At 41.4% G+C, this 23,081-nt stretch overlaps 3 protein-coding genes and 1 pseudogene across 4 annotated transcripts in view; 3 read left to right on the top strand and 1 right to left on the bottom strand.

Annotated features, from left to right (window-relative positions):
- Nucleotides 1-2,760: 2,760 nt before the first annotated feature.
- Asdurf (ASNSD1 upstream reading frame) lies at nt 2,761-6,899 on the top strand. Its single transcript, XM_027396828.2, has 4 exons — nt 2,761-2,958; nt 4,581-4,634; nt 5,570-5,645; nt 6,740-6,899. The coding sequence occupies exons 1-4, from the start codon at nt 2,869-2,871 to the stop codon at nt 6,820-6,822; spliced, it is 303 nt and encodes a 100-aa protein (XP_027252629.1). The 5' UTR covers nt 2,761-2,868; the 3' UTR covers nt 6,823-6,899.
- Asnsd1 (asparagine synthetase domain containing 1) lies at nt 6,797-9,832 on the top strand. The gene is made up of 3 exons (XM_027396822.2): nt 6,797-8,286; nt 8,545-8,726; nt 9,490-9,832. Exons 1-3 carry the CDS (start codon nt 6,835-6,837, stop codon nt 9,737-9,739), a joined length of 1,884 nt encoding a protein of 627 aa, XP_027252623.1. The 5' UTR covers nt 6,797-6,834; the 3' UTR covers nt 9,740-9,832.
- A 4,754-nt stretch (nt 9,833-14,586) lies between these two features.
- LOC100767421 (ankyrin and armadillo repeat-containing protein) overlaps nt 14,587-23,081 on the top strand; it is a 62,261-nt gene continuing 53,766 nt past the window's right edge. For both annotated transcript variants that reach the window (XM_027396829.2, XM_027396830.2), the window contains exons 1-2: nt 14,587-15,219; nt 21,911-22,348. In XM_027396829.2, coding sequence (XP_027252630.1) covers nt 14,619-15,219; nt 21,911-22,348 — 1,039 coding nt within the window. In that variant the 5' untranslated portion in view covers nt 14,587-14,618. The remainder of the gene's footprint in view (nt 15,220-21,910; nt 22,349-23,081) is intronic.
- Nucleotides 15,566-21,945, bottom strand: LOC103158707 (annotated as a pseudogene).

Here is a 23,081-nt window from a genome sequence, read left to right on the forward strand (position 1 = left end):
CCGGGCTGATGAGCATTCGGAGAGGGGCTTTTACCGGTTTTTAACTTGTTCACCCATGGGAAATAAGCCCATCCACACCGCTGGGATGTCTTTTACAGAACTTAAAACCCTTGCACCTCATGCCGTTCGTTAAGGCATCCAGACTCACATATCTCAGTACTAAAAAATGGCCTAGGTATTCCTTAGAGAACCAGTCTCACTGGGCCCCAAACGGGACACTAGACCCCGAGGTTTTGCGGGATTTATCTAACTTCTGTCAGCAAACCGGAAGATGGAAGGAGTTACCTTATGTACAGGCTTTTTTCTATCTATCTGCTAAACACTCTCTCTCTCCCTCCTCATCCCCAATTCTTCTGGCTATGGAATCTAAGCCCGAATTAAATCTTATAGACTTGGATCCAGCTGATGAACCTCCACCGATTCGCCTCCACCCTCCAACTGAGCCTTCAAAAGCTTCTACTAAGATCCTTGAACCTTCTCTCTCTTCTGTCTCAACCGTCCCTGCTCCAGCTTCCTCTGACTCAGCCCCATCCAAACACCCACCCCTGGCTCCCACCTTCACCCCTCCCCCCACTACTCATTCTCGAATGGGATCTCGATCTACCAAAGCCGATCCGGCCACTATCCTCCCCTTGCGTGAGGTAGCCGGTGTGGACGGCGTGGTTAGAGTTCACGTTCCCTTCCCACTATCAGAGCTCTCTCAGATTCAGCACAGATTAGGATCCTATAATACCTCTAACCCCACTGCCTTTATAAAGGAATTTCAGTACATTGCACAGTCTTATAGTCTTACTTTCCATGATGTCTTCATGATTTTAAGTAACAACTTACTACATGAGGAGTGCAAGCGAGTTTGGAATTATGCGAGGGCATGTGCAGATGAGATACAGCAAACTCAGCCAACTCACCCTACTGGGAATGACGCTGTCCCGGAGAAAGAACCACACTGGGATTATAACACCCCGGGTGGTATTTTGGCTAGAGATCAGTTTGTAACTTTCCTCATGTCTGGTCTCCGTAAGGCTGCCCTAAAGCCCATAAATTATGATAAGCTCCTAAATATAGTTCAGGACAAATCAGAGAATCCCTCCCAATTCCTACAGCGTCTTAAACAGGCCTTTTTACAGTATACTAACTTAGACCCTGAGACACTAGAGGGAAGACAACTTCTCATGACATACTTTTTCGCTCAGAGCTGCCCCGACATTAGGGCTAAACTTAAAATTTGGAGAAAGGACCCCTGACTCCACAGGATGAGGCCCTAAGAGTGGCTTTAAGGTGTACCATGGGAGAGATAGCCAGACCCTTAAGCACAGATACCAGATGCTAGCTGAAGCCGTCTGACTGGACTCAGCATCTGCCCGGGATCCCTTGCCCTCTGGGGCCAGAGTACCGCAGCGTCCATGCTTCAAGTGTGGTCAGAAAGGACACTGGGCCCGGGGTTGCCCGAACCCCCATGCACCAAGCAAGCCATGTCCTAGATGCCAGGAAGTAGGCCATTGGTCAGTGGTCTGTCCCCGTGTCCCAGGTGACAAGAGGACATCAAACACAGACGGCCTTCCAGTTGATCTCTTAGCCCTGGCTATGGATGAGGACTATGAATGACAGGGCCCAGGCTCTCTTGACCCGACCACCATCATCTCTGAAAGGGAGCCCCGGGTGGACATTAAAGTATCAGGGCGGTTTATCTCTTTCCTTTTGGACACTGGTGCCACATACTCAGTCCTAAAGGAGTTTTGGGGACCCACCTCTCTGTCTCGTCTTCCTATTGTCAGGGTAGGAGGACAGCCTTACTTACCTCAGCAGACTCCACCGCTTAGCTGTATTTTTAGGGGGATTCCCCTTACTCATTCATTTTTGGTTATACCGACTTGTCCTGTGCCTTTACTAGGGAGGGACCTTCTAGCTAAGGTAGGAGCTTCTATTTCTTTTGCTCCCCACATTCGCCCAACTCCAGACTCGCCAGCGGCTCCCCTCCTCCTCCTCCTAGCTACTCACCCTACAGGTTCCAGTACGTCATTTCCTTTACCAGCCTCTCAGGTAGACCCCAAGGTCTACCAGAACCCTTCTGTGGCTAGACACCATCCCCCCTTGTCATTCAGTTACAGGACCCCTCTAGGTACGTTGCTCAAGTTCAGTACCCACTCCCACTCCAGAGCCTTAAGGGACTTAAACCTATTATCTCTGACCTCCTAAGGAAAAAGCTACTTCGTCCTACCTCCTCCCCCTTTAACACCCCTATACTGGCAGTAAAAAAACCTAATGGGACTTTTTGTCTGGTTCAGGACCTCCGTAACTCTATGGTAGTGCCCCTCCATCCTGTGGTTCCTAACCCTTACACACTCCTCTCTACTATCCCCCCGACATCTCACTTCTCAGTTTTAGACCTTAAGGATGCCTTTTTCTCTATACCCCTCCACACCTGGTCTCAAAATATCTTTGCTTTCACCTGGACTGATCCAGATACTCATGTCTCCACTCAGCTCACCTGAACCTTTTAATAATAATAATAATAATAATAATTATTATTATTATTATTATTATTATTATTATTATTATTATTATTATACATCGGATCCGCTAGGGGACGACACAGAGCCTTCATAAACTCCGCAACCAGGCAATTGTGCCTTTAGTTCAAACCAGTTTGCGCATGCCCATAACTATGTCTAGTCTCCCACCCATACTCCCCCAACCGCCCTCTACTGCGCAGGGGTGAGTGTGCGTACTCCATTGGTCGGGATGCCGGAAGGGGCGGGTCCACTGAGAGCTCGCACGCCGGATCAGGGCTTCCTGTCCTCGGTTCCGTCCCGGCGGCTCACCGGCGTGCATCCCCGTGGGCTCACCGGCGTGCGACCCGGCGTGGAGATGCCCCGAAGTGGGGTACGAGCAGACTATCGCGCCGCGCCGGTGCCCCCCTACAAGTCGGATGCACGCACGGAGGCCCTTAACAGCAAGGTGCGGTGGGTGGCCGGGGAGCGCCTTCCGGCTGGGGTTCCCGGCGGCGCCCGGCAGCCCGGCGGCGTGCTCCTCGCTTCCGTAGTCGGTTCTTGGCACCCGCCTCAGGCTGCCCCTCCTTCCTGCAGACTTGCAGAGAGGGAGGCACAGAAGCTTGTCCCCCAAAAAGGGGGGGGGGGAGAGACACTGGCGGAGGTTTGGTGGGGCTGTCCCCTTACCGTCCCCCTTCCCTTCACGCGGATCTGTTGCTCTGTGGATCTGCTTCACCCTGTTAGCTACGCACCCGCCTGGGGGCCATCCTTGACATCCATCCCGAAAGTTTAGAAATCTGCCAGTGTCCTTCCAGACGCTGTCACTGGCTGTTCTGACTCAGGGTGTCCCCAGCTGCCTGTGTCCTCCACTGTGATCCTAAAATACATTTATCTGATGGTCTCTAAGTAGGACTCTTGCAAGTTAATCTTTGTCTGCCTCCCTCCCCTTTTCTCTTCCTTCCTTCCTTCCTTTCTTCCTTCCTTCCTTCCTTCCTTCCTTCCTTCCTTCCTTCCTTCCTTCCTCCCTCTCTCCCTCCCTCCCTTTCTTCCTTCCTTTCTTCCTTCCTGAGCTTTCGTGTCTCTCAGGCCAGGCGCAAACACTGTTGTTTGAGAGGGGAGCATGACCTTATTCTCTTGCCTGACAGCCATGATTTCAGGGTTGCACCACCTTGCTGAACTATACCATTAATCTTAACTTCCAATTACAGACAGTCTTTAAACATGTATAGTGGAGAGTATTAAACGTTTTAAATTCTACATTTTTTTTTTTCTGTCCCAAGTGACATCTTGGGTTAGTGACCTTATTCCCACTGTATCACAGTTTTCTTTGGTGTCAGCTAAAGTGAGATGTCTACCTGTCTTTCCTAAAATGAACATAAAACACCATACAAGCAGACTTGAGTCTCAAGGAAGATGAACTCGTGTGGCTTTGTAGTTCATCACTATAACTCTCACCTCTGCCATCGTGGAGACATAAGGATGCATACTCACTAGGGCGGGTGTGAGTTTTAAAAAAGACCTTGCTTCTTATTACTGTGTGTGATGGTGTGTGGTTACTTAAATTAGTTATTGCCTAGTTAGGCATTCATTTGATGGTCACAAACAAGCCTAGCTTAATGATAACAGCAGTATGCAGTCTTTGCCATGCAAACAGAATGATGCAAAGATGAAAAATGATGCTGTATCTCCCCAGGTAGGGCATCCAATACTATTTATCTGAATGTCTGGCTATCATCTAGTACATACATGAAAAGTAATTGTTGTTGGGGAAGGGGAGAAACACATTCATTTTCTTTTTTTAAAAAGTGTACAACAAAACTTTATAAAACTAATTAAAGGGTGGGTATTGATTTTGGTGAACAGTGGCTCACTTTGGTTAAGGTATAAGCCATGTGGTAACTGGCAGCTGGCAAGTCTAAGTCAGCTTTTCCTTCTCCAGCTGTTTTCCACGGAGTCCAGCTGGGTGTTGTTGCCCTGTAGAGTGTCCATTTAGACAGGTGGTATGTGACAGCCCCCAGTCCCATTATTCAGAATTTCCTCACCAAACATACTTTGAAAACGTCTACTTTAGGTTTTTCTTTATTTTAATAGATTAAAGAACAAAAAATTCTTGTGGATGAACTTTCTAACCTGAAGAAGAATCGGGTAAGTTACTGTTGGAATCCGGAATAGTATACAGTATATTAAAATCAGGAATTAGATCATTTATGCTAAAATTACAAAATTCTAACATACTAATTTAAAACTAAAGTATCCTAGTTTGTTTTTCATGTTTTTCTGCATGTATCAGTAAATCTCAAAGTTGACAGGATTCTTTCCCTATTACATTTTTAACAAAAAAAGAAACAATTACTTCCTTTTCCACAGCAAACTTTAATGCTCCAAGAACTTAACCTATTTAATTCCTTTTTTATGACATGTTCATAAATAAACTGCTGTCTCATGTGTAGTTTTACTGTTAAAAAAATATATCTTAAATGAAGAAATGATTTTGTTCTCTTTCAAGCATTTTAAAATGACTGACATTTTCAACATTTCTGATATTGTCATTTATGAAATATTAGAACTAAGGCAAATTAATACAAAACTTCTGGAGACCAGATTGGCAGAATGTATAAACGCTGTATGAGACTTGACCTGGAGCTTCTTTTAGAGTAACTGATGAATAAACAAACAGTCGTGAAAACACATGGGCATTTAACTGCAGTGGCAATCTGTAATAATCATGAATTGGCATTCTATCAAATGTCTGAAGTTTGACAGCAGCAAAGAACTATAGTATTGTGCCCGTGTGGTAATATAAAGAACCTTCATTGATCAGAAAAGGTCTCCATGTTGTTTTATAAGAGTAAATTATAACCCTGTGGCTGTGGTAGCCTTTGTCACTGACAGTAACATGACATAATGGCACATACTATGCAAACAGCCCTTTCTAGGTGGCAAGTATCGAGTGGCTTTGTATCTGTTTATATTTGATAAATTGCTGTTTTGAATATTACTGAAGCTCAAAAATAAGTGATAATAGGATTGTTGAGCATCACTATGCAAATCATGTCCTGATGTTGTAAATTCTTTTGCAGAAAGTATATAAGCAGCAACAGAACAGCAGCGTATTTTTCCTTGCAGATGGAACAGAAATGTTTTCCAAAAGCAAAAGTGAGTGGTTTTCTTTTCAGTGTTATGTATGGAATGGTATAGAAAACCTTCTGTAGGCTTTTTGTGGTGACTCATAATGGTGCCTCAATTAAATCGTATCTAAATGAGTGTGTGTGTGTGCATGCCTGTGTGTGTGTTTGTGCACTTGAGATTAAGCGTTTGTATTACAGTTACTTCTTTCCAGTTAGCCTTCCAAAGATCTCAGCTAGCAGTGGGGCTGGGTTTTTAACTGGCTTGATCTTGGGTGAACAGCAGCAGCTGCTGGGAGTTCATATTTATAACAACCCCATCACGTCTGAAGACACTGTCTTGTAGCAATCCTACCCAATCTCTTGTTCTTAGGCTTTTTCTCCCCCACCCCCCTTTTTTTTTTTTATGATCCCCAAGTCTTAGGAGTAAGAGGTGTGATATAGATGTCCAGTTTTGGACTGAGCACTCCAGAGTCACTTAATCTCTGCACTTGCAACAGTTGTGGTTCTCTGTATTAACTGTCATCCTCTGCCAGAAGACACTTCCCTGATGAAGAGTGAGAGCTGAACTAATAAGGAGCTGTTGGCAGTTGATGACTGCCAGGGGAGGGAGAGTCAGTTTCCTTAGGTGACTCCTGGTAGATTGCCCATGCGTGCCCCAGTAAAAGGAGATACAGAGGGTGGAGTAGTAGGTGGATATGATCAAAATGTATCACAAACATATGAAATAAAAAAATATAAGTTCAAGATGTATTTACTATAGATACTAATTAAGGTAGGCAAGTATTTTTATGAGCTTGACCAAAGTATGTAAAATCATTATATGATTTTTTTTTCATGGGGAGGGGGGTTTGCTTTGAGCCTGTAAAGTCTTTAGGGATTTAAAAGTTGTATATGTAAAGTGGTTAGCCAAGTGCTTGGACCAAAATAAGCACTCAGTGCTTATAAAAGAAACTATTACCAAATATCAGCATTGTTTGTCACTGAAGCATTCTGAATTACTACTGGCAATTGTACAGTGCATTTACTCATAGAATCTTGAGAAGTGGCCTGTTTTGTCCATGAATTAATAGGGAAACATCTTTTCCTTTTACTTAAATATGTGTTTCTCACTCCCTCCTACAGAGACATTAGATGAACTAAGAAAACAATACCAAGCATTAGAAGAAAACACAGAGACAACCGAAGTCAAGACGCAGTCACCCTGATTTCACAGAACCATGTGTGGCATTTGCTGCTCTGTAGGCTTCTCTGATGAACACTTCAGTAAAGAATTGAAAGAGGATTTGCTGTGCAATCTTAGACGACGGGGCCCCAATAACAGCAAGCAGTTGTTAAAATCTGGTGTTAACTATCAGTGTTTGTTTTCCGGTCATGTTCTTCATTTGAGAGGTGTTTTGACTGCCCAGCCTGTGGAAGATGAAAGTGGCAATGTGTTCTTATGGAATGGAGAAGTTTTTGATGGAGTGCAGGTTGAAGCAGAAGACAGTGACACTCAAGTTATGTTCAGTAGCCTTTCTGCCTGTAAGAATGAATCTGATATTTTGTCGCTCTTCTCTAGAGTCCAAGGTCCATGGTCTTTTATATATTATCAAGCCTCTAGCCATTACTTATGGTTTGGTAGGGACTTTTTTGGCCGGCGTAGCTTGCTTTGGCGTTTTAATAATCTGGGCAATAGTTTCTTCCTCTCTTCAGTTGGTGACCAGATATCTGGGCTTGCAGACAAGTGGCAAGAAGTTCCAGCATCTGGAATTTTCCAAATTGATCTCAATTCCTCTGCTGTTTCCAGACATGTGTCTATAAAATTATATCCTTGGAAATACGTTTCTAAGGAGAATTTTATTGAAAAATGTTCTAATGACCTGCCTCACACTGCAGCAGAATTGCCAGCGTTTGTATCAGTGGTAGCAAATGAAGACAAGCTGTACCTTTCAAAACCTGTCGTTCCCTTAAATAAGATGCTGCCTCAAGCTCCATTGGAAACTCACTGTAGAAACAGTTCCGGCGTTCCCCATTCAAGAGAGACCCTTGCGATGTTTCTTACAGATGAACACACAAAAAAAGTAGTTCATCAGTTTATTGACGTCCTGAGTGTTGCAGTCAAGAGACGTGTCTTATGTTTAGTTAGAAAGGAAAACCCAGTATCAAAGGAAGTTTTGAAAACTTGGAATAAAACAGCAAACATTGCAATCCTCTTTTCTGGAGGTGTTGATTCCATGGTGATCGCAGCTCTTGCTGATCGTCATATTCCTTTAGATGAGCCCATTGATCTTCTGAATGTGGCTTTTGTGACTAAACGGAAGACTGGGCCGAGTGTTACTAAGGTAGAAAGAAAACGGCAAACCCATCATGAGATCCCTTCCGAAGAGTCCTCTTGGGGTGCTACTGTGGCCCAGGGTCTTGATGATGTGGAGGTGCCAGACCGAGTCACAGGAAAAGCAGGACTAAAGGAACTACAGTCAATCAACCCTTCTCGAACTTGGAATTTTGTTGAAATTAATGTTTCTCTTGAAGAACTACAAAAACTAAGAAGAGCTCGAATATGCCACTTAGTTCAGCCCTTGGACACAGTTCTGGATGATAGCATTGGCTGTGCTGTCTGGTTTGCGTCTAGAGGAGTCGGTTGGTTAGTGACCCAGGATGCTGTGAGATCTTACAAGAGCAGTGCAAAGGTATGCACCGGGGTTTTTGTTCAGAGGAATTTCTGAGACCTAATTTTGACTGTTGAACCTTTTATCATTTAAGGTTGTGATAATGTACTATATAATACAGTGTATATTACTTCTTTAAAATTGAACATGTTTTTTTTATTATTTTCTGACTTGTGGATTTTTTTTTTCTAAAATGTTAAGACTATAACTTTTTAGGATTTATTTTATAAGAAAAATAGAACTCTTTGTTGTGTCTTGGCTTTCTTTAATCATCTGCAGGTGATTCTCACTGGGATCGGTGCCGATGAGCAGCTGGCTGGTTACTCCCGTCATCGTGTTCGCTTCCAGTCTCTTGGTCTGGAAGGTCTGAATGAGGAAATTGCAATGGAACTGGGTCGCATCTCTTCCAGGAACCTCAGTCGTGATGACAGAGTTATTGGTGATCATGGAAAGGAAGCCAGGTAACACCTTACTTGAATGCTTTTTAGTAGAAACACAAAAGGAGACTTACCATTCCTTTTCCTTGGAGATTGGCCCCATGCAAAGCAGGAGCACTGACATACTGCCTCAGCTTTCCATTATGAACACATCAAGAGCAAAGCTGAAGGTGCCCTGGAGCAGTAATAAGTACCTCTGCACTCGTGGTCTAAGGCGACCGAATAATTCTTCTTAGGGCCATAATGAAAACTATAGAAGTGAAAACAGGATAGTGTATTTCCAAGTGGAGGTAGTTTAAGGGTTTTGTTTTGCCCCACAAAGCCACTCTGACTTTGTCCTCCAATGTTGTAGAATCTGGTTTTGTCTATGTAGGCATGTCCCCTGTGCTGATCTATGGAGGTCCCAGTCCTGGGTACTATGGTAGATTGTCTAAAATCTTCACAGAGACCATCCTATCTTCCTTTATCCTTAATGTTTAAAACTGTGTATTTCAGTATGTCTTTATTATCATCATGAGTATGTTGTAGGTAAAATAAGCCCAAGATTTAAAAGCATACATGAAACTGCCTATGCTAGGGATAAGTACTGAACTACTACAGGAGGTCCCGTAGATTTCCGAGGTTTCCTCACTGAAACCCATGTTCCTGGGGTCTGGATCAGTCCCATGCTGGTATCCCAGCCATCAGTATGGGAACCAAGAGCTCCCCGATGTTCAGGTCAGCTGTTTCTGTGGGTTAATAGACAACTTTTTAATAGTAATCACTATCAATTTTTTAATGAATTTAGGTTTCCTTTCCTGGATGAGAATGTTGTGTCTTTCCTAAACTCCCTGCCAGTCTGGGAGAAGGTGGACCTGTCTTTGCCACGAGGGGTTGGTGAGAAGCTCATTTTACGCCTTGCAGCTGTTGAACTTGGCCTCACAGCCTCAGCCCTCCTGCCGAAGCGGGCCATGCAGTTTGGATCTAGAATTGCAAAACTGGAGAAAACTGATGAGAAAGCATCTGATAAGTGTGGAAGGCTCCAAATCCTACCTTAGAAAACCTCTCCCAAGAAGATTACATCACAATGTGATTCCACCCTGTAACAACACTGTGTGACAGTCACTGAAAATAAACAGCTGCTGCCTTAACTGTTGTGGGACATTGTGGTTTCATAGTTTGTTGTGTGAGTTTTTACTTTCCCATCACAGATCCTTTTGATCAGACACATGAGGTAAGTTAGGCGGGGTTTCCTAGATGGCCTTGACATTGGGATTCTTACCAGGAAGCCCAGATAAGTACCAGGATTACAACTGGTCTTTGGGGAAGTTTCACCTGAGAAGTGGAGAGAAGTGGGCTAGAGATAAAACTCCATCAAGCTCTTTAAAGATGTGATGAGTTTCAGTTTGTGAATGCATGAAGGGGCTTTTAGGATGAAATTACAGAGGGCATGGAAGGCTGCTTTCCATCCCCGTACCTTGCCCTGTACATCTCTTCCATCTGCCTATTTCTGTCTTCTATCCTTTTGAGTTTGAATCCTGAGTTCTGTAAGCACACTATTAACACTGAAGGTGGCGGGTGAGAGTCCTGTTCATAACTGGATCAGAGAAGGAACAGGGGCCTAACTTGTGCTTCGGGGTTTGAAGTGCCAGGCATGCAGGACTGAGTTCTTAAACCTGGGGCCTGATAGCGACTTCTGGAAGAGAATGTCAGAATTTGTATGAGACTCAGGTCATGTTCAGAGATATATAGGGAAAGAAGAAAAGAAAAAAGTCCAGTGACGGTAAAATATAGACAGGATGTTCCCAGCAGTCTTCATAGGAGCCACAGCCACAGTAACTCAGTTTGCTGTTGTCTTTGGGGACTTTGGCTTACAATCTGACAGATTCCAGAATTAAAATTTTGAGAATCCAAACAATTGAGATTTACATTCCTGAGACATAATACACTTGTCACAGCTCATTTTCCTATTTGAGAAAGTTTTAAGCACTATTCTAAATATTATCTGGTCCTTCAAATATGCATGTCCCATTCTGAGCTGGTCACAGAAAGCTTAGCTAATTAGCCCAAGATGTGCCTCTGCCCAGCTCAGAAGTCTTTTCAAAATGTGTATTCCCGAGTTCTGTTGGGTGGATGTCCAAGAGCAAAGGTGCCATAGAGTTGTTTCCTTGGAGTCGTATCCCAGGGTGTGTTTGCAGCATGACTTTCACCTCACCTGTAGTCGTTACTTTCTTTCTTGCCACTACAAACAGAAAGGGTCCTCTACCAATCAAAAGACAGTTAGTTCTCTATGTCACTAGTTGTATTGTGTATCAAACTGATAGCAATCTGCTGACCAGCTCTTGCCTATACCACTAACTGTCCATTGTGATCCCACCACATCTCAGTATCACCCACACTCTTTACTGTTTGGAAACTGTCTTCATCTGGGGCTGACACCTTTCTGATCTTTGTATTCATAGTGAAGAATTTTTAGGCGGCTGACAGATTAGCCTGACGAAGGCTTTCCTGTGTCCTGAATTTATTCCCCAGTAAATACAGTTTCCATGCTTCTTCCTAAAATTGATAAGAGTTCTGCCACAGCTGCTAAAAACATGGCTCAGTGTAAAGGAGGAGTTAAACTTTTCTTGACCTGGCTGCCACAGCCAGTGAAGTTGGCCATACCTGTCACTTAATTCACGAAATGACCAGTGGCTTCTGACCAGTTGTGGCTTTCCTCTGGTCTTCCCGGCCATCCCCTCATAGTCTCCTGCTGACCCTAACCTCCATAGCTGCTCCCTCTCCCTCTTCCTTCCATCTCTCCTCTGTGTGTCTCTCCCCTCCACTCCTTCCTCTCTCCTTCCCTTTTCTCTCTTTTTGAGAGAGAATCCCGTTATATAGCACTAGTTGCCTTCTCCAGCTGACCTTTAAATGTTAAATTTCATAGGCTTCTGTCCTGGATGTCAACAGTATGGCTCTCTTGGTGATTCAACTACTCTGGCTTCAGCTACTTTTAGCCTAAGTGAATTTATATGTCTCACCCCAGCTGTCTTTTTTGTTGTTATTTGGGTTTGATTTTGTTTTTCGAGACAGGGTTTCTCTGTGGCTTTGGAGGCTATCCTGGAACTAGCTCTTGTAGACCAGGCTGCTCTGGAACTCACAAAGATTCAACTGCCTCTGCCTCCCTAGTGCTGGGATTAAAGGCATGTGCCACCACCCCCTGACGCGCCCCAGCTGTCATTGTTAATTCTCTCCTGATACCTAAGAGAGATACCAGACATTTCTTTGTTTCTCTGGTACTTTAAGGTGAATTATGTTCACAGTTGAACTTTGAATTTTGTTTTGACATCCTGTGGCCCCTGAACCAAAGTGTCACCCTGACACATTTTTTCCAACACATTACAACCCTGTAATTTATTACCAATAGCCCACCTCAAACTCCACAGCCCTCCACTGTCATCACCCTAGCCTTCACCTGACCTGCAGCGTTACCACCTTAGCTCAGTTATCTGGGTTAAACTCAAAATCACACTCCCGTACCCTCACTCAATTTCAATAACACTTTTGTGCCCTAACCCCTTGATTTCAATACAATGGTTTGTTTTCTCAAACTTCCAGCAACACCCCTGTTCCCAGAAGAGCAACTTAAGCAGTTATTTGCGTGGGTAACATTTCATTTCCCAGACTCATTTTAAAAGTCACCCCACAGGCATCTGGATCAATGTTACATTTGGTGCCGTCAACATCTTACACCACGTTGGCAAGCACTTTTGCGCTTCTAAGCTCCTTGGAGTTTTGCTCTTTTCCCTGTATTTGTGGTCTCCAGTCTTTGGCATGTTGCCTAGCTCACAATTGATGTTCAGTAAACGTTTGTTGCACAATAGGATTCCAGACTGGGACCCTCAGAGTCTGGCACATTGGCTTGTGCCACTTCGAGGGTTTCTGTTGTTTTCTTTGCATTTAGCAGATGCATAGTAGCAGTAACAGAACATGACGCTGGGCTGAGATCTAGAGAGAGGTTAGAGGATTTGATTTCATGGGATCCACCACGAGGTTGTGGCCGTGGGGCAGGATGTACAGAGGACGCGCCAGCCCATGCTCATCTGCCTGAGACACAGACTGCGCATGGCAAAGCCCTAAGACAGCTTTACCTAACTCAAAGCCCTCCCAATTCTCACCAAGGTGAGAATTTTTTGGTCCTCTCCACAGGTAAGCCCCTTCCAGATTACCTGATGGTCTCGCGCTCTGGGGGTTCTGGTGGGGGGCAATTCAGAACCATCGAGAAGCCATCCGAATCAACCAACGGCTGCCTGCTCCTGGGAATACCTTAGCGACCATCGTGGAAGGGACTCTCCTAGACAAGAAAAACATTTCCACGTAGGCCTGTCCCTTTTCCTTGTCCAACCCCTTGTCCTTGGCAGATGCTAACTAATTATGATCACAAGTCTTGTGTGCCCCGATCATGTCCTGTAATCTCCTTAGTTTGGGTGTCAGTATCTATAACGTATGCCCAACAGAGCTGGATTCTGTATGCATTGACTACAAAATGCAAGTTCTCTGCCCCAAGCCTGTGTGATCCAGAAACAGGTATTTTAAAAAGGTCCAGGCGATTTTGATGCAGACTAAAATATGAAAGTCACTGAATAATGGAGACCAATGAAATTAAGTAAAATACTGTTTTATACGGCCCACAGAGTAGATACTCAGAAAAGAGTAATAGTTATTATTGTGAAAGCAGACATCCAGCGTCTCAGAAACTAAAGAGTAGGCAGGAGTAGGCAGATGAGTGGGGGCCTAGACTGAAACACCACAGGACAGGGAGGCACGCAGGTCTCAGGAGCTTCTAAGGGTGAAGAGGGGGAGCCCAGTATATGCAGGAAAAGAGTGGCTAACAGGGTAGAAAGGGGAGGGAGGGAGTTTTTAAAAACTTTACAATGAAAAATAAAGTGCATGGCAGTGGCTTCTCATAAACAAACTTAACATATTTTCTGAAATACAGCCACATACCATTTAATGATGAAGTTAGTTCAGTTTTTTGACAAATGACACAAGTTAAGGTTATTTGGGAAGAATGAACTTTAAACAAGCAAATGTCTCCATCATACTGCTCTGTAGACAAGTCTATGGGACATTTTTTCTCTTGATTTTTTTTTTTTTCATGACAGTTTCTCTTGTGTAGACCTGCTGTCCTGGAACTTGCTCTGTAGACCAGGCTGGCCTCAAATTCATAGAGATTGACCTGCCTCTGCCTCCTACGTGCTGGTATTAAAGGTGTGCACCACCTTACCCAGCAGGTATTTTTCATTGATGATCAGGGTGGAAAGGCCCAGTCCCCTGTAGGTGGAATGGCCATGAGTGTGTAAAAGTGCAAAGTGAGAAAGTTTGAAGGAGCAAGTCAGTAAGCAGTGTGCCTCTCTGGTCTCTGCTTCATTTCCTGCCTCCACTCCCCATGGATGATGCACCAGGACCTGGAAGCCAAATAAACCCTTTCCTCCACAAGTCCCTTTGGTTATTGTGATAGAAACTTAACAGATGGGAAGTGTGCCAAGCTATTTCATCATTGTATAAACATTGTAGAATGTACTGGCACAAACTAAGATGTTGTATATAATCTTAAGAGACCACAATCTGTGTGGTTACTTGTTGGAGAGTGTTGTGTAGCACCAAAAATTCCCCATTAACCTTTGGCTCTGAAAAGCAAAGCTTTTCAAATCATTTATCAGGATTAATGTTATAGATTTTACAACCTTAAGTATTTTAATTCAAATTTAAGTTTCTTGTGATGCAATTAATCAGAGGTTGAAAAGAGTACAAATGGATTATGAAAAGATTAACTTTAGAAAGATGAGAGGTACATATTTATTCTAGAAAAATCCAGTTTTGTTGCCATGACAAATATTGCTTGTCTTTTCCTTCATTGCAGAAACTTCAAGAAGGACACACTAGATTTAATTAGAAATGTTAAGAATATCCAAAAAAGGAATAGTTAGATTTGATCAAGTTCAAGATGAAGAAACTTATCTGGAAAATTTAGCAGTACAAAGAAATGCCTCTGCTTTCTTTGAAAAATATGATCGAAGTGAAGTGCAAGAATTATTAACGACAACAGTAGTCAGCTGGTTGTCCTCCAAGGATGATGTTCGTTCTCAACTAGACATCCCAAGTGGACTCATGAGTCAAATAAATAATGTGGGCTTCTCCAATGCCATTCTATTGACACCTGTGGACCCTACTGCCCACTTAGACTATAGGGAAGTTCATCAGATCTTAAGGGAGCTGGCTGTTGGAATTTATTGCTTAAATCAAATTCCTTCAATCAGTTTAGAAGCAAATTATGATCAGAGTTCTTCTTGTCAATTACCTCCCGCTTATTATGATACCAGAATTGGACAAATTTTGATCCATATTGACTATATGCTAAAAGCACTGTGGCATGGAATATACATGCCCAAAGAGAAACGAACCAGATTCTCTGAATTATGGCGTACAATCATGGACATTGATCAAGATGGGAAGCCTCAAACAAGTAAAGACATATTTTCTGAGTTTAGTTCAGCAGGTAAGAGAATTTAGCACTGCTGAATTATTTTTATCATAAGCCATTTTCCCCTTTTTAATTGAAAATAAACTTTTTTCATACATTTTCTGATCATACTCCCCCACAAACCTCTGAAATTGTTCCCATTTACAAAACTTTACCTCCTTTTTTTTCCCCTTTTCTTTCTTTCTTTCTTTCTTTTTTTTTTTTTTTTTTGGCTTTTCGAGACAGGGTTTCTCTGTGTAGTTTTGGAGCCTATCCTGGCACTAGCAGAGATCCGCCTGCCTCTGCCTCCTGAGTGCTGGGATTAAAGGCGTGTGCCACCAACGCCCAGCTTCACCTTCTTTCTTGTTCTCTTTTAAAAAAACAAAAATAAAAACAAACAAATGAAAAAACAAATGAAATCTCTCTCTCTCTGACACACACACACACACATATACACACAATCAGAAACCACAATATGCAAGCAAAAGACCATTAAGACAAAAAGTTCCCAAACAAAGCAACATGAGACAAAAAAAAAAAAAAAAAAACCCTTGAGTTCGTTTATGTTGGCCATCTACCACTAGGTATGGGGCCTACCCTGAAGTATGAGACTCCACTGGAGAAAACTGATTTATCCTTTGCAAGAAGGTATCAGTTACAAGATAGCTTTTTAGTTAGAGGATGGAGCCCATGTTTGCTTTCCCCTCTCAGTGCTAGGACCTCATCTAGGTTGAACCCATATAGGCCCTACCAATGCTGCATATGTGCTTAAGTCCTATTGTGATCATGTATGGTCCTGAGGGGAATTATTACCACCCCATGTGGTATATAACTCAACTAAAAAGATGGATACATGCATACACACACACACACACACACACACACACACCTATATAGCAATTCTTTAAATAAACTTATAAAATATGTTTCCCTATGCCTTTTTAAAATATTCTTAGGGTCATCTATATCTCTTTCTTGGTTTCTTCCAATACTTCGGGATATATATATATATATTCAGATCTAAAGATTTGGAGCCAAGATCCACAAATAAAAGAGAGCATACAGCAGCATTGTCCTTCTGTGTCCAGGTTACCCATACATAATAGCTTCCAGATGCATTTATTCATCTGTAAATTTCATTTTTCTTTACAGCTGAACCGAATGTCATTGTGTACATGTGTACCACACTTTTTACTGTCCATTCATCAATTGAAGGGTATTTAGGTTGTTGCCACTTTCTAGCTATTGTGACTAAAGCAGCAATAAACATGGCTGAGAATATCTAGAGTAGGATATCAAGTCATTTGAGCATATACCATAGAGCGGTTATAGCTGGGAACTATGGTAGTCTTACTTTTAGTATTTAAAAATTCTCCATATTTACTTCCATGGTGGCTGTCCAGTTTTTACTCCCAACAACAGTGAAGGGTTCCCTTTCCCTGGATTCTTGTCAGCATTAGTTGTCAATTGTTGTCTTGAACTTAGCCATTTATTCCTTGTGACTGGGTAAGATGAAATCTCAGAGTAGTTTTAATTTGCATATCTGTGATTGTTAGGGATATTAGGGATTAAAATATTTCTTGGCCATTTTTATTTTTGAGAACTCTATTCAGATCCATAGACCATTTTCAGTTGGGTAATTTGATTTCCATGTTTTCTGTATATTCTGGATATTGATCTTTCAACAGGTATGGCTGACAGATTCTCTCCTACTCTGTAGGCTTCCTTTTCACTGGGCTGACTGTTTCCTTTGCTGTACAGAAGCTTTTTAGTTTTGTGGGTTCCCAGTTGTCAATTGATGGCTTTAATTTCTGAGTTAATGGAGCCCTATTTACAAAGTTTTTTTTTTCCTATACTTATATCATGTAAGGTATTGCCTGTATTTTCTTCTGTCAGTTGCAGCATTTTGTATCTCACATTCAGGTCTGACCCATTTGGAGTTGCTTTTTTGTGCAAGGTTATAAATATGTGTCTTATTCCATTCTTTTACATGAGTACCTTCAGTTTTTCCAGCAGCACTTGCTGAAAATACTGCCTTTCAGCTATGTATATTTGGGTCATGTTCCTCAAATACCAGATGGCTGTAGCTATGCTTGTAGCTTCTATTTTTCTTTCGTTGATCTACATGTCTATTTTTGTGTCAATAACATGCTTTTTTCGTTTTATTGCTATGCCTTAACTTGAAATCTGGGGCAGTAATACCTACAACATTGTTCTATTTGCTCAGGATTTCTTTAGCTATCCAGGGACCTTTTGTGGTTCCATATGAATTTTAAGATTTTTATTTCCTATTTCTGTGAAGAATGTCATGGGGATTTTCATTGGGATTACACTGAGTCTGTAGATTGGTTTTTGATAGGATGGTGATTTTTCAAAGCCCTTTTCTGTATCTAACAATTGTGATTTTTTCTACTCCACTTACATGATTTATTACATTTATTTATTTATATGTATTGAATTGTCCTTGTGTCACTGAGATAAAATCAGCCTGATTAGTGGTGGGTGATCTTTTTTGTATTTGCTTGATTCAGTTTGCAAGTATTTTATTGAAGATTTTTGAATTTATGTTCATTGGGATGTTGGCCTGTAGTTTTTGTTTTTTCCTTATCTGTTTTGGGTGTTAGAGTAATACTGGCTTTGTTGAAGGAATGTGGGAGTGCTCCTTCTGTTTCTATTTTTGGAAGAACTGAAGAAGTGTTAGTTATCGATCTTTACAGGTCTGACAGAATAGTTCTGTGAGTCAAACTGGGCCTGTCTGGGCTTTTTCTCTTTAATGTGAAATCTTTTTATTACTATTTCAGTCTGCTTGTTTGTAATACAGCAGTGTTTAAGTTGTTGATCTCTTTCTTCTTGGTTTAACCTTAGTGGTTTGGGTGAATCTAGAATTCATCCATTTCTTCTAGTTGTGTAACTTAATGGAGTAGAGGTTTTGTAAGTATTTATTGACAATGTCTTGAATTTCTTTGTTATCTGTTGTTGAATTTCTCTGCTCTCTGATTCTGTTCATCTGGTCTCCTCTTTTCTTTATTTGGCTAATTGTCCTAAGTCTGTTGATCGTGATTATCTTTTCAAAGAACTAGCTCTTAGATTTGTTGATTCTTTATCGTGTTTCCTTTGCTTTTGTTCATTAATTTTTTTTTCTCTGATTATTTTTATTTTTATTTTTTTTACTATTTCTTGCCATCTACTCGATTTGGGCTTAGTTTGTTCTTGGTTTTCCAAATTCTTAAGTGGCATCATTAAGTCATGTATTTGTGGTCTTCCCCCACTTCTTACTGTAGCAGCTTAAAGTTATATGCTTATGTTGTTTTCATTTCTCTTAGAGGATTTTTTTTTTACTTATTTCTTAAAAGGGCTTTCTAGATTTATTTATTATTTTATGCATATGGGTGTTTTGTCTGTATATATTTATGTGCACATCATCAGTACCTGATGCCTACAGAGGTAAAATGAACCATTTGATACATGATGTCATTTAATTCTGATGTTTTTCTGATTAGTTTCTATCCAGGTGGCCTCTCTATTGGAGAAAGTGGGGGTATTGGAATCACCCCTAGTTTTGAGTTGGAGTTAATACAGGTTGTGTCTTCAATTCCAGTAGCACACTTTTATATGAAATTGGGTGCACCAGGATTTATTGCATATATCCTTAGGATTGCAATGTGTTCTTTATAAATTATTCCCTTGATTAGCATCACACGTCCCTCTTTTTATGTTCTGGTCAGTTCTAGGTTTAAATCCACTAAGTCAGATGCTAGTTTATATCTATACTTGCTTGCTCTCTGGTCCAATTTGCTTGGAATACTTTTATCCATCCTTCCACTTTAATGAGGTGACTATGTTTAAATCTATGGTGATTTTCTTGTAGATAACAGAAAAAGTGGATTCTCTTTCTTTTTTTTAAAGGTTGTTTTATTTTAATGATTGATTCATATGAGGTCACAGCAAGGCCACTATGTACACACATGAGGGACGTTTTATTTCTTGGTCTCTATCTTCCTTGGACAATCTTGGCCTGGAGGCACTCCTCATGGAGCTTTTGTGCTTCCTTGTTCTGGACCGGCAAACCTCAGCCAGGTCCGTCAGGAGCTTCTTGTGGGCCTTCAGCTTGTGGATGTGAGCTCTATGAGAATCTGCTTTTTTTTTTTTAAGGCATTCCATTTGACCTTCAGACATGGACTGTGATACATGTGGTGGTCAGCCTTCTTAGACTCACAATATCTCCTGAGAAGCAGATTCCCATCCTTCTCCAGATCACCTCAGGCATTCAAGCGTTGGCAGTACCCTTCCTCTTCCCTATGCCCATGCGCATGCCCTTCTGTTGAGCCAAGGTGTTTTTCCGGCATCAAGCCCGGAAATGGACTGTCACAGGCTCCCGGATGAACAGGCCCTCTTTGATCAGCCTCCTCTGCTAATGGGAGTTGGCGTTGGCGATTCCATTAGTCTCAATGGGATCCAACCAGACCTTTGTACCACAGTGGAGGACTCAAGAGGCAAGCCTCTTCTGGAGTGTAAGCATGCAGACACCGCAGCAAAAGGAAAGTGGATCCTGTTTCCTAATCCTTTCTGCTAACCTAGTCCTTTGACTGAGGAGTTGAGGCCATTGGCTTTTAAGGCTGTTAATGAAAGTTGTGTGTTGATTGCAGTCATTGTATTGTGGTTTTTTTGTTTGTTTTGTTTTGTTTTGCTGTTTGTGTTTCAGTAATTATAGCTTTGTTTGTTTTCTGTATATATTCTTTCAGCTATTCTTATTCCTCCCTTTAGTCTGTAGTATTGCTTCCAGTATTCCCTGAAGGGCTGGTTTGGTGGACATGAATTCTTTTAGCTTGTTTATACATTGGAGAGTTTTTCTTTCTCCTTCAAATATGGCTGATAGTCTTGCCAGTTAAATATCTGAGTTTGCATCTGTGGTCGTTTAAGATTTAGAGTATACTAGTCTAGGCTTTTCTTAAGTTTTCATTGAGAAGTTGGCTGTTCTTCTGATGGGCTTTTCTCTTTCAATATGCTTTCTTTGTTCTGGATATTTGGTGTTTTAACTATACTATGTTATGGGAATTTCTTCTCTGGTTCTGTGTTCTGTGAGCTACTTATATGGGTATGTCTCCTTAATTAAGGTGTGTGTGTGTGTGTGTGTGTGTGTGTGTGTGTGTGTGTGTGTGTGTGATACTGTTGAAGATCCGGTCTATGCCATTAAACTAGGATCCTTTATCTTTGGCTACCATTCATAGATTTGGTCTTTTTGTGTCCCATTCTCCTGTGTATTTCTTTCATATTCTTGGTTAGGCTTGGAGTATGATTCCTCCACTTTATCTCAATATTCTCTCTTCTACTTTATCCATTGTACTGGCAAGGCTTTCCCTAAACTTTCTAATTGGGTTATTAAGTTTTTCCAATCCAGCTTCATTTTAACTTGATTTTTTCCAGTATTTTCATCTTCTTCTCTGTACTGAATTCAGTTATTAGAGTTTGAATTATCTATCATTTCATTTAAAAATTTATTTTTGCATTCTTGGATGTGATTTGGAAGTTCATTGCTGTCCTCATTAAGTCCTTGAGTTCTTTGATCATGTTTAAGATTTTTCTTTTAAATTCTATGTCCGGAGAGTTTATTTAGATAATTTTCATTGGAGAACATTTCTGTAGGGTTGATTGGTCTTAGAGGAGACATGCTGTGTTTACCTTTTGTACTGTTTGTATAATTTGCGATGTAAACTGGCATGTGGGTTTCTTTTGTTGGTTGCATGTCTGATGTGAGATTCTAGTCACTTCTGTTGAGTTGAAGTTTGGTTTTTGTTTCTGTTGTCACCCAAGTTTGGTTGATTTCAAATCAGATGAGATGAGGAAATAGTAGGTTGACCCTTCAGGTAGTGTTATTTCAGATTGGTGGAATAGGCATGATTCCAGTTCAGTGGTAACCAAACAAGGTACAAATGGGACAAATGGCTACATCTGCTTGGGCTGGAGTGTAAGGTACACTACCTGAGATATTCTTGGGAGCATGAGTATTGCATGGATGGGCTGGGGTATTGGGCATTCACCAGGTTAGACCAGCACACAGTCACTTAAGTTGAGGCTAGGCCTAAGGATTGTGAACCATGAGGCCCTGGGCCAGCACCTGGGATGTGCAAATAGGGATCAGCTTGCAGATTTGGAATGGTGTAAGCAAACAGAGCCTGGGAGGCTCACTAGACCTGGCAGGTACATAGGATGTGTGACCAGGGATAGGCCTGGGGATGGAGACCGCATATTCCTTGACAATTTCATATTGTATATGATGCCTTGACATTGATATATCTGACCCCAAACTCCCTCTCATCATGTCAATAGCACCTTCTTTACCATGCCCTTTTCCAGATTCATGAATTATGGTTTTGCTTTCTGATCTACTTGGTTTAGCCAGGACCATTTCTGACATGATTGGAATAGAGCTGTCAACTGGAGCCTGGTGGAATCAGAAGTGGTACACAATTGAAGGCCATGACTCCACTTTTGCATGAATCTATTATTAGCTGTGAGTACAGCAGTTAAAAGTAGGTCATCTCAAACTCCTCACCTCTGCTGACTTCTGAGGGGCCCAATCCTGTGTAGACCCAGTGGCAACATCCACAACTGTAGTTGATTGAAATGGCTGTGTCTGGCCCGGAAAATTTCATAGCCCCTTTCCTTGTCTTCTGTCTCTTACTACCTATTTTTTTTTCCTTTCTTTCTTCTATTTTTTACTGTGAAGGTTTGATTGATATTACAAATGATCCAGACTTTGTTGGAATCTATGATGAAGACATGAATGAAGATCCAACATATGATCCCAATAGTCCTGAAGAAAAGGCTATATTTATGAAATATGCTGAAAATATTATGCTGAAGTTGACATTCAGTACCACACGAGTTCAGCAGCATGAAAACATCTTTATATTTGAGACAGACTATTGGATTACTAATGCTATAAAATTCAACCAGGATTATCTTGATATTTGTACTTACCAGAGACTACAACAGAGACTGTATCTTCAAAAAAAAGTTATTCAAAAACACTTTGAGAAAAAAAAAGAAGTCAGAAGAGGGATGAGCTATCTGAAGTTAATATGTTTTCTGATTCCATTTTTACTCAGTTTAAAAAAGAAGATGAAAGTTCCATATTTAAATAGTCTGCTCCCACCTTTTTCAGGTAAGAGGATAAGCAAAAATAAACTTCATTTTGCTGGGATTTCAGAAAATTATCTTTCAAATAAGTAGTATGTTTGTTTTTATTGCTTTCCAGTAATAGGAGCTGGTTATTTTTAATCAAATGATGTAGTGGTTTGAATAGGTTTGGCCCCCATATGCTCATAGATTTAAATGCTTGGTCTTTAGGGAGTGGCTCTTCTAGGGTTTAGGAGGTGTGGCCTTGTTGGAGGAACTGTTCTAAAGGCTCAAGCTAGACCTAGTGTCTCACTCTTCCTGCTGCCTGTGAATCTAGTTGTATAACTCTCAGCTTCTTCTCCAGAACTATGTTTCTGTGTCTCACAAGACTTCCCACCACTAATGGACTAAGTCTCTGAAACTGTAAGCCAGCCCCAGTTAAATACTTTCTTTTATGAGTTGCCATAGTCATGATATTTCTACAGCAATAGAAAACTGTAAGAGTTGCTGCGGTCATATTATCTCTTGAGCAATAGTACACTGACTATAAGAGTTGCTGTGGTCATGGTGTCTCTTCAGCAATAGAACACTGGGACGGATGGAAATACCTACTTAGTTCTTTATAAAGGGAAATGCCTACTTGGTTCTTTATAGTGTCTCTTTTGAGTTCAAGGGAGTTTTTTGTTGTTGTTGTTTAAATAAAAGTTACCAAAATCACAGAATTTCAATCCAATAATTGAGGAGTGTTTACTCATAGATGTCAGGATATTTTATGCTTT

Source organism: Cricetulus griseus, chromosome 2 (assembly GCF_003668045.3).
Source record: "Cricetulus griseus strain 17A/GY chromosome 2, alternate assembly CriGri-PICRH-1.0, whole genome shotgun sequence".
Taxonomy (NCBI): domain Eukaryota; kingdom Metazoa; phylum Chordata; class Mammalia; order Rodentia; family Cricetidae; genus Cricetulus; species Cricetulus griseus.

Coding starts and splice junctions, on each gene's coding strand:
- Asnsd1 (XM_027396822.2), top strand. CDS start 6,835: ATGTGTGGCATTTGCTGCTCTGTAGGCTTCTCTGATGAACACTTCAGT. Junction 8,287..8,544: donor CTTACAAGAGCAGTGCAAAG/GTATGCACCGGG, acceptor AATCATCTGCAG/GTGATTCTCACTGGGATCGG. Junction 8,727..9,489: donor GATCATGGAAAGGAAGCCAG/GTAACACCTTAC, acceptor TAATGAATTTAG/GTTTCCTTTCCTGGATGAGA.
- Asdurf (XM_027396828.2), top strand. CDS start 2,869: ATGCCCCGAAGTGGGGTACGAGCAGACTATCGCGCCGCGCCGGTGCCC. Junction 2,959..4,580: donor CGGAGGCCCTTAACAGCAAG/GTGCGGTGGGTG, acceptor TTATTTTAATAG/ATTAAAGAACAAAAAATTCT. Junction 4,635..5,569: donor CTAACCTGAAGAAGAATCGG/GTAAGTTACTGT, acceptor ATTCTTTTGCAG/AAAGTATATAAGCAGCAACA.